Below are 11,137 nucleotides of genomic sequence, written 5' to 3' on the forward strand. Positions count from 1 at the left end.
CGCAGTCCAGTACCGAGCTGCAAAAAGCTTAAGCCTGTTCCACAAAGGCACATGAATGGTAAAATCCCCCAACTAGATTTTTGAAATATGCTCTGCCAGTGCTTCCATATTCTGAGGCACATCTCTAGTCTGTCCTCACTGGGTTTTGTGCAGCTAGCCAAACAGCTTTGTCCGCAGTCATGCAATAGGCTCCCGTTAACCATAACGTTGATGAAAAGCTCAGGCGAGTGCAGGACAGATCTTTCTAGCTAGCCTGATGTGTCGCGATTACAGAGTACAGGTACCCTGCGCAGTGTTTCACCCTCAGCTCTCGGGAGCTTGGCTAGCCTTCCATCTCCATTTTCTGCTGCTGGGGTGGATGGCAGTTTTTTATTCTAAGGACAATGGTTTTTATAATAGGAGGCTCCCTCAAAAATATTCTGCCTCAGTTGGTGATACTCTCAAAATTCCCCTCCCACAAAATCCTTATCAAGCCCCATCTCTTTCCCTCCACGCACACCAAAACCATCCATCCTTCCTGTACACTTCCCCCTTTCAGATCCATCATTCCTTCCACCTCTCACCCAGTCTCCTCCAGCTGGTGTGGGGTGGGTATCAGAGAATGGATTTCCCCAGGCTAGTGGGGTGTGGAGCAGGTCTTCTCTTGTTGGGTGAGTGGACTGTAGGTTGGCTTGTAGCACAACCTGGGGGGGGGGCCAAGGGGGGTCGTCATTCGCAGGGCGATAGGCAGGCTGCAGTAGCCAAAGGACTTCCACACCATCCATCAGCTGTGGCGTGGCCCCTCTCTTTCTTGAACATTGCTGGAAGGTCTGATGACGACTGTGAGGGCTACCTGGTGCGTCTCCCAGGTGCACCTGGAAGCTGGGGGAGAGGCAGGGGAACATGCAAGGTGGGTGTTTCCTTTGCTGTAGCTGCTGAGATCATGGAAGCAGTGGGTGTGTGCAGGCAGGCTGGTGAATGTTACCCAGCAGAGCCAGCCTTAGCACTCTGTCTGTTCCTTTCAGTCCTGGCAATCAGTTCCTATTGGCCAGCCTGGACAAGGGACGGCATCATCTCCTTACTTCTTAAAGAAAGTCAGGATTCTCCTTTAGCAGGCCTCATGGCTGACTTTTTAAAGAAGGGGCTCATGCAGCATCCCCCTGCAGCTCATCAGCATGGTGAACCCTGCTGACCTGGCTTTCATCTGCATTGGAAGGTTTTGCATCCCCTGACTTTCTTATTAGCTAAACGATTTACCTCTCAGCAATAACCAACTGGGATAGTTAGTTGCAGCTTCATGTCTGCATTCACACTCGGTTGTGTGTTCATTTTGTGTTACGTGACTGTCTCGTAGGCTCGTCCAAGATTTGCAGATGTTGTAGACTTTGTTTGGAGTAGATGGCTCTGGTGACTCAGTGACTCTTACACACGAGCACTTGGGGGAAGGAGAGTTAATCATCCAATGGGTGGTAACTTATATTTTAATGCATTCCGGAGTTTCGTGGCAGTTGTCATAATAATGTGACTTAGCTCATTAAAATACAGTATATACATACTTTATATACAGGGAGGAGTTGTCAGAGTCTCTGCTTCTGACTTCAATAGGAGCAAAATGAGGCCAATGCCAAGTGCCTTTGAAAATATACAGACTCCTTTAGTTCCATTCCTCCAGGTGGGCTTCACCTTTAAAGTGAGATGGAGTAAAACACCCTTTCCTAGGTCTTTAAAGATTCCCCTGCCCACTCACCAGGAGGAAGTTTTCCCCGGCAGTCATGGAGGGGGCAAGAGGAGAGGAACTAAGCTACCAATTTCTGCAGAATTTAGGCTTCCAATTAAAAAAAAGAAAAGTTTCTTGTCAAAATAGGAACTAAATATAAACCGATAGCGCTACGTTCCTGAACTTGCAGACAGTCCGCCTCGGTATGTCAACAGCTGCGTAGAGCTTTGTCAAGTAATGGCCACGACATTAGTAGAGGGTTAGTGTTTCAGCAGGGTTCACGGCTGTTATCCGTATGTGCAGCCCGTTATGAAACGATCAGCTTCATGGATGTTAACCTCAGACCTCAGCTGCTGCTCGGGAAAGCACTGAGCAGCAGCAGAGACAGGGACACAGGAAACCGAGGTTCTGGGATGGGCAGAGTAATGTTTGGTTGGGGTAGGGGAGTAGCCATAAGATGGCAGTGCAGGCCCTCAGGCTGTATGTGTTGATCTGCCACTGGCTTTCAAATATTTGGAGGGGTTTTATGATAATAAGGAATCTCACAGGGCCTGATTCAGTGACATGGTACATCTTAAGCTGGGTTTACAACTGCTTTGCATCCCTGGACTGATGCAGAGCAGCTGCCCAGAGAGTGAGAATGGGAGACACCCTGAGCTTCTGCTCAGTTAACTGCTCCTTGCCCCAAGATGCGTAAATATATCGGTTTCCCTTAAAATCTTGTTCGTTGCCTCAATAGTCTCTAGTTATTCCCCATAGCAAGTGCAGTGAATACCTCAGATACTGAGGTAGCATTGAAGCTTTTTAAGGATGACCCCTGTGACTAACAGAGATTGAAGGAATCTGTCTAGCTACCTCGATGTAGTATGGGAGCACTTCACATTTGTTAATGGATGTTTTGCCTCTCAGTACCCCTATGAGGAAGGCGAGGGATATGCCCATTGGGAAGAGCACAGCATAGACCTGCTCGGGGTCACGCAGCGGGTCTGTAGCCCAGCTGAGAATAGAAGCCTGCTCTCCCATGTCCTAGCCCAGAGACCTGTCCATTGGAGTGGCCTTCCCACTCTGAATGAACGTTGACTCTTCCTGCATTTTTGTGATAATACACTGGGGGTTTGTGTGATTTGTTTGTACCGGGCCCTGCATTAGATCTGGTGAATGTTGTCGTGTGGGGAGCGTGAGCATCACCAGACCTCTGCTGTGCATTAGGGTGACTTGGGAGAAGGAGGGGCCATCAGCGCACTGCTCTGCAGATGCAGGAAGCAGAGTCAGAAATTATCTGCTGCCCCTTTAAGCAGCACTGCAGGTCTCCCTATCCTCTATTTTATTATTTGAATTGAAGTAGCACTTAGAGACACAATACAAGATTGTGCTAGTCGCTGTACAAACCACGAATGGGAGACCGTCATAGAGCTACCATCTAAATGGGAAAGACAAACTGTATAGTGCCTAGCACTGGTTCAAGCCTTTGGAGTAACAGGCACAGAGTAGGGTTGCCAGTTTTGGTTGGACGTATTCCTGGAGGTTTCATCACATGACATAATCTTTAATTAAAGATGAACCTTTAATTCCCGGAGACTCCAGGACAATCCTGGAGGATTGGCAACCCTAGCACACAGAGGTGAAGTGTTGCTGACTCCTAGCCCAGCCCTGCCCCCTACCCACTGGGAAACACAGCCTCTCTTCCCCACTGCATACCTGCCAGCGCCATGGAGGCTGCAGAAGTTACTCCAGTGCTAGATCTGTGCGCATCCCAATCTGTAATGTATTGTCTTCAAAGCATGGCTGTGAGGCAGAGCAGTGCTGTTATCCCTGTTTTATGGATGGGGAACTGAGGCACAGAAAGACACTGTAACTTGCCCAGGCTCTCACAGGATGCTTGAACCCGGAGCTCCCACAGCCCAAGCGAGGACTCTCACTACCAGACAATCCATCCTCTCTCTGGAATACCCTCTGTAGCAGTGAGAGGAGAAAGGGGCTAGGGATGAGTTCCTGTCCATTGTGTAAATAATAAAATAATAATATTGATCTATCTTGTGGAGAGAATATATTGTTTTCTGGGGGGGCTCTCTATTCCTCCCCACGTGCCCACCATCTGACTGGGTGGATGATGCCCACTACCCTGTTAAAGTAGAAATGTCAGGCCTTGTTCTGTAATAATGCACATAATTAACGTCCGTCAGTGGAAGAGCTGAGACGAGAACCCATTGTCTCCTGCTGGTCCCAACCCCAAGTACCTTCCTGTAGGCAAAATTAGGGGGGTAGTCGCTGCTGCCTTCCCCAGCTGGAGCTCTGGTTTTGTGCCCACTGTGTAGGAAGCCCCATTGGGCTGGAGTGTACTCGGTGCAGATGGATCTCTGGAGATTTTTAGCAGCAAACCTGTAATCAGTAATACTGAGTGTGTGCAAATAACCATTTTAACTTGTTTTTAACTCGACCAGATCTGGCTGGACTTTCAAAATGACAACAAAAGGCACCTCCTCGACTCCAGGACCATCCTTCTGCCAAATTTCCAATCCCTGCTACAAAGTCTGGGGATGCTAGAGCTCTTCAAAGAAACAACTGGCCAAAAAGTTAATGTTGGCAAAACTATCTGTTTTCCCCTAACCTCATTCTTGGAAACAGCTGAACGGTTTTAACTGAAACTCCTCCCTCTTCACCCCCGTCTCTTGCAAACCTGAGCCAGAGAACAAACATGGAAATACCAGCCTGAACAATTGAAGTTTAGCAAAGTTATAACAAAATAAAAACGGGCTCATAATGAAGAGTATCACGCAATTCTTAACTATAGGCATCTCTGGCAGCTCATGCTATACTGATAAAAGGAACCTGGATCTAATTAATTTATAACTGCACCATTGGGGTTAACCTGGTTCTCTTTCCCCTTCTCCCACCTATGTTTGGTTAAACCCACTTGTGATGTCTTGTCTTGGAATTAGGTAAATATTCCCCTTTCCCTGACCTCTGTCTAATTGTTTGTCCTTGGTTCATGAGCTCCTTGGAGCACTGGCCAGGGAAAGCTGTTAGCAGTGGGAACTACTGCAGATCAGTAATAGACTATGTAAACAATTCAGAGCAGGGTCTGCATTATCCTACATGTGTGTCCAGTGCCCACCACAATGGGGCCCTGGATGTCACTTGGGGGCCGTGTGCTCTGGTGTAACACAGATAATACTAGTACATGTGATGCTTCATTGCAACACTAGCCGTTCCTGTTTTAATCTAAGGAACGTAATTTTATGATCTTGCTTAAGAGATAAAATAAAGATACCGTGGCCCTGTGCCACTCAGGCCTGGCCCTGCTCCCGCAGTATAGTACTATGCCAGAGCATGTCGGGCAGGAAAGGCTGCACGCTGGCAAATCTGGGTTTGCAGAATGGCCATGAAGGCTTGCTCTAGTCACTTCACATTAGAGAGGCCATGAAGCTAAGTTGTGCCCCACGAACAGGTACCTCTCGGGGGTACTGAATATAGCTCAGACACACCTCTGTATCTGGCCCAGTATGTGATATTTCTCAAGCTCTGGGTGCAAGAAATTATTTTGCACAGTGGCTGGAAGGTGCTAGTAACCGCTACACAGTTGTGTCTGGCGTTGGAGGAGATTTGGATTGTAAGAGTGTCTTTGTTTGACCTGGTTGCAAGTGGTGGAATTAAAGGCCAGAGTTTTCCCAACTTTTGTATGAATAAGAGTGAAGCATTAAGACCCTGATCCTGCATTGGGAAGCATGTGGGGCTCCATGGCACTGCTGAGGCTTGCCTGGGAGGCTCTTGTTGCAGGGTCAGGGCTGCCCACTTGTGAGTTGTGTGATGGGTGGATAAGACTGGATTAAACTTGATAGTCCTAGGAAGAGCTCGGCTACTTTTTTTTATGTAAGCCTTTTTTTTTTTTTTTTTTTTTTGGCGTAAAATGCAGATTTGATGAGAGAGAAACATTTTGGGAATTTGTGTCAAATTTGTGAAATTTTGCCAAATTGCTTTGTTCACAGGAAAAATAATCCAAAATAATTGAAATGTTCCATGTCAACACTGCCAAAAGGAAACCTGGGATTTTTCAGTTTGAAATGATGTTTTGTTTTGAAGAACAGGAGTACTTGTGGCATCTTAGAGACTAACAAATTTATTTGAGCATAAGCGTTCGTGGGCTACAGCAGTCTTATTTTAAACATTTTAAAAAGCTAAAAGTTCAAAATGAGATTTTGTCTTGGGTTGAATAAAATGTTTTGTTGGACCGGAATGTTTTTTTTTTTTAACTTTTCAATTTGCTTAAACATTTTTTTGGTTTGACCAAATTTTGTTTTGGTGGTTTCGGATTTGCCAGTGAACCAAAAAATCCACTATTCACACAGCTCTCATTGTAAGTGAATTTTGTTTTGGGGCAGAGTTAAGGATGTCTGGGTGCTGGTTAGTAGGAATTAATTGTTTATTGGTGTGCGTACTTGAATTGGTTTCAAGGGTACATCTCTACCCCGATATAACGCGACCCGATATAACGCTGCGGTAAAACAGCGCTCCAGGGGGTCGGGGCTGCGCGCTCTGGCGGATCAAAGCAAGTTCGATATAATGCGGTAAGACTTTTTGGCTCCCGAGGACAGCGTTATATCGGGGTAGAGGTGTACCACAGTTACATACCTTTAGCTGATGATTTCTAGATTTGCTCAAAGGTGGTGTGCTGTATTTTGGTAACCATGTGTATAATGGTCTGTCTTGTTTCAAGTTCTACTTTTTCTAGACGCTAACAGGGTTGGGTGGGGGGGTGTTTAGGAATAAGCTGATAGCTGGAGTAAATCTACTGATGTGTGTAAAGTATTCCCCAAGTGTAGGGTTACGCTGCACTAGAACCTGGGGCATTTCACGAACAAAAATACAGGCCATGGCCACTTAAATTAAAGGAGTTACTCAATTAGCTGTTAGCTATAGTAGGCTCTTATCCACTATATGGGTCAGCCACATGAGGGAGACCTGATCAAACTCACTTAGCCAAGGTGGTATGAACTCTCCCGCTCAGAGGAAACTCATTCCAACTATCTGATGTCCATAGGAGTTCAAATTCCCCTACAGGCCACCACTTTGTAAAGACCTGTCACAACAGGCCATTGACACCAAACAAATTGGGACTTCCGATGCCAAAGACACTGGCCCTTAGTACTACAGCAATGTACAGGATATTTGCAGTTTATTTAATGCAAGTTAATTGCACATAGAAACAATATTTTTATGGGTGCTTTTGTGTATGCATATCTGATGGACATATGAAAGTGTGTTTCAGGCTGAGTGATTTTGATGTGTTTCACAGGTAAGCTATTCTGGTACAGATCTCTATAAAAGCCAGGGATGAAATTGACTTAATTGAAGTCAATGGCAAAACTCCCAGTGATTTCCATAGGGCCAGGGTTTGGCCCCAGATGCAGTCCTGTGGCCTTACAATATCTTGCATTTCAGTAGCTTGTGTGATATTTCGAAACCAACATTTTGCACAAAAAATGTATCTGATGTTTCTACCGCTGGAGAATTATTGAAATCTCAGACCCTATATTCTAAAATTTTTGTCCAGTCTTGACCAGTATTCTTGCTCCTGCTCAAGTCTAAGAGTTGCCATGCATGGCTAATGGTCTTTCTTGTTCAGAGGCACCTCACTTGCTAGTGGTAGTTACACATTTTCCATTGACATCTTGAAATATATATGGCAGAGTCCAAACAGTAATTCCTTCTTGTTTCTTTCTCTTTGCAGGCTCTCTACAATTCAATCAAGAATGAGAAGCTTGACTGGGCAGTGTAAGTATACTGTGCAGAATTCATGATCTTAAAATCAGTCCCTGGTATGGTAATCCATTTCCTACATACGTTGCACTGTGATTAGACTCTGGAACCTGTAGTCTTGGTTCCATGAGACTCAAACATTGGATTCGCTCTTCCATTAGCAAAATTCCATGTTCTACTTCCTTTCTCCAGTAAGGAAAGTTGTTAATTATGTAAATCAGCTGTGTCTGCAAGGAAGAAAGACATTTAATTCAGTAGGAAACTTCAGCTTCAAAAGGCAGAAATATAAACCTCTGTTTGTTCTATGACTACATAAATAAAACAGATGTTGAGTTTCTTTCTTTATCTTCCAGTGCATTGTGTTGGAATCACTGAATAGAAATGCAAGTCTTGGATTGAGTTTCCTGTTCTTGGCTTGTTGTCTAGTATTGTCTTTGGATTAACTCTGGAGAATTTGACAACAACCTAATATTAAAGAGACTTAATTCAGAAGTGGCCGATATACCCCCCCTCCCCGCCCAACACATCTGCTTTTTGACAAGCTAATACTTCATCAGCACTCAGTGCTAAACACAAGAGAAAACTTCTGCTTCTAACCGTATTAATCGGCATTTCCCCTTATTCATTTTCTTTGCGGCATGAATACGCCGACAGGAAGGGATGCACCAGCCCTAGATTGATGTCCGTGCTCAGTAGTGGATTTTGGTGTTACACCCCAGAGTAGCTATGTCTATTTGAGATGTTTGCCTGCATGGCTCCACACCCTTGGTGATATGTGCACGCTCCGTACGCAAGCTCAGCTTCCCGGATAGCACAGTCCATTGGGGCTGCTTGCGTCCCGTCTACGCCCTTGTGTCCCCACCTGAAGGGTCATAAATGGGAGCAGCCCCAGCTACCACTCAGCTCCCTCTGCTCGACCAAGCATCTGTTTTATTACTTGGAGTATTAGGGAAGGTGGACAGGTAATAAGAATCCATGCACGCAATCGTCTGGAAGTATGCAGCTATTATGGTGAGCAACCGATCTTCTTTCTGTGAGCATTACCTGCATAGAGCCCCGCTCTTGGTAATTAACAGACAGCTGCAAGACTCAAAGGAGGTGGATCTGAGGAGTCTCTCCCGAGTAAACTTCGCAGGACTGCCCTCTCAGATTGAGGCTCTGATCTAGAATAACGCAGCATGAATATATGTATGGAGCTCCATGTCATATCTTATATACCCCAGCAACAGACGTTTTGTGGCGAGCCCCTGCAGCTGCCTTAGGCCTGGTGGAATGTGCCAGAATTTCATCTCGTTCTTGGCAAGAGCGTGCACAGAGACTAATCCACATGGACAGCCTAGGTGGGAATTGATTGGCTCCTAGCATTATTCCCATGCTTTTTCGTCAAGGTGATTTATGGGGTGGTGTAGTCCTGTTCAGATAGTAGCTTAAAGCCCTCTTAATGTCTAGCCATCGCAGCCCAGTCTCCCCTGATAGTGAGCATAGGCGTGCGCAGTCCATTTCATTAGGGTGTGCACCCAGGAAGCCCCGCCTCTGCTATGCCCTAGCCCTGCCCCCACCCTGCCCCCATCCACTCCCTCCTACTTCCCGCCCCCTGACTTCCCCCCTCAGAACTCCCAACCCCTCCTGCTCCTTGTCCCCTGACTACCCCTCCTGGGACCCCTGCCCCTAACTGCTCCCCAGGACCCCACCCCCTACCTAAGCCTCCCTGCTCCTTGTCCCCTGACTGCCCCCCTAGGACTCTACCTGTCCCCTGACTGCCCCGACCCGTTTCCAGACCCCCAGAACTCCCACACCTATCCAACTGCTCCCCACCCCCTGACAGGACCCCCAGAACTTCCGACCCATACAACCCCCCCTGCTCCCTGCCTCCCCCAACCCCTCTCCACACCCCTGCCTCCTGACAGCCCCCCCAGAACTCCCGACTCATCCAACCCCCCCCAGCTCCTTGTCCCCTGACCACCGCCTCCAAAGACCCCCCCCCATGACCCTCCTTGCTCCCTGTCCCCTGACTGCCCTGACCTCTAGCCACCCCCCGCCTCCTGACAGACCCCGGGACTCCCATGCCCCATCCAACCCCCTCTGCTCCCTGACCGCCCCCTCCAGAGACCCCCGCCCCTAACCACCACCCCATAATCCCACCCCCTATCCAATCAGGGGCGGCAGGTTTGTATGATTTTTGGTGGTGCCCAAGCAGAGCTGTCCCAACCATAGGACGGATCGGGGCAACCGCCCTGGACCCTGTGCTTTGGGGGGGGCCTTGTGCTTCAGGGGGACACAGGGTCCAGGGCAGCCTGGGGGCTTAGCGGGGAGCCTGGCACCAGCGAGCAACCCGTCCCCAGCATGCCCCACCCCTTCCCCAAACCCCCACCACTGAGCAACGCTGGGAGCCGGTGGGGTGGAGCAGAGCGGGCTGGGGCCAGGTCACTTGCTGCTGCCAGCGCCAGACCCCCTGCTAACCCCGCCGGCTGCCCTGGACTCCTTGTCCCACTGAAGAATCTCCTGAGGCTCTCTCTGCCTGCAGCTCCCCCCCCCCCCCCCCGGGGGGGCGGGGGCCGGCGGCCCCCGCCCCCCCCCCCCCCCCCCCCCCCCTGCAGGGGAGGCGGGGTCAGGCAGCTCTGGCACCGCCCCCCCCACAGCTCCCATTGACCGGGGTTCCTGGCCAATGGGCTGGGAACCAGGTCAGCGCTGGGAGTGGGGAGGGAGTCAGCGTACAGAGTTGCCCTGCCTCTGCCGAGACTCTCCCCTGCACGCAGGGACGCTGGGCAGGGGGGAGCTGCCCCCAAGGTGAGAGCACCTCACCCACTGGCCCAACCCACCCTGCTCCCTGTACCCCGACTCCCCCCCCCCCCCCCCCCCCCCCCCCCCCCCCCGAGGGAGGCTCCTAGCAGCGTCTGGCTCAGCGCGGCGCCATACACGCTGCCTTGCGGGAGCACGTAGCCCCGCCCCCCCCACAGCTCTGCCTGCCCTGCATTAGGGTGTGCCCAGGCACACCCAGCACACCCCCTGCACACGCCTATGATAGTGAGTGAGATTCGGGGGGAAATACAGGAGGTTCGCGGAGGTGGAAATCGGAGACCCCCCTTGGATAGGAATTTGGGATATGGGCAAAGGGCCACCATATCCTCCTGGAATGCTGCATGTCACTGATCAGCCATTAGTGCCTGGATCTTAGGAGCAATCCAAGCTCATGAGCAAGCTGTCTCCAACCCCAGAGGATGCAGGGCACATTCTGAGAACAGCTCCAATGGCGATCCTGTTAACTTAGGGCTGGACTGCGAGCAGTGGCTGTGAAGGGCTGAGCCCGAAGCTTGCTTCCTCGTTGTGCAGTCGCTGTTCACAATAGCAGTGCTTGAGCTCTCGGCAGCGCAGGGACTACTTATCTTGAAAAGAGAGGAACCATGACTCCTCCCCACCCCTCTAGACTGGCCTGCAAAGGAGGGTGGACACATGAGAACACTCGGCTCCATCATAGTGGATGGAGCAGTACTTTATTACCACCGGTAAAGCTGCTGTAGTGCTAGGCCAGCGGTGAGAAAAATGCTGGGGAGTCCTGGTGTAGATGCACCTAGGACAGGGGTCGGCAACCTACGGCACGCGTGCCAAACACAGCACACGAGCCGATTTTGAATGGCACGCGGCTGCCTGCCGCGGTTCCGACCCCCAGCCGCACTCAGCCCCCCC

The 11,137-nt window shown here is 49.6% G+C and overlaps 1 protein-coding gene across 1 annotated transcript in view; it reads left to right on the forward strand.

The window, feature by feature from the left end:
* Positions 1-11,137, forward strand: part of PSD3 (pleckstrin and Sec7 domain containing 3) — a 147,549-nt gene that overhangs the window by 103,222 nt on the left and 33,190 nt on the right. The window contains exon 10 of the mRNA XM_026661268.2: positions 7,425-7,468. Coding sequence (XP_026517053.2) covers positions 7,425-7,468 — 44 coding nt within the window. The remainder of the gene's footprint in view (positions 1-7,424; positions 7,469-11,137) is intronic.

This window comes from Terrapene carolina, unplaced genomic scaffold (assembly GCF_002925995.2).
Source record: "Terrapene carolina triunguis isolate 2854851 unplaced genomic scaffold, T_m_triunguis-2.0 Scaffold988, whole genome shotgun sequence".
NCBI lineage: Eukaryota > Metazoa > Chordata > Testudines > Emydidae > Terrapene > Terrapene triunguis.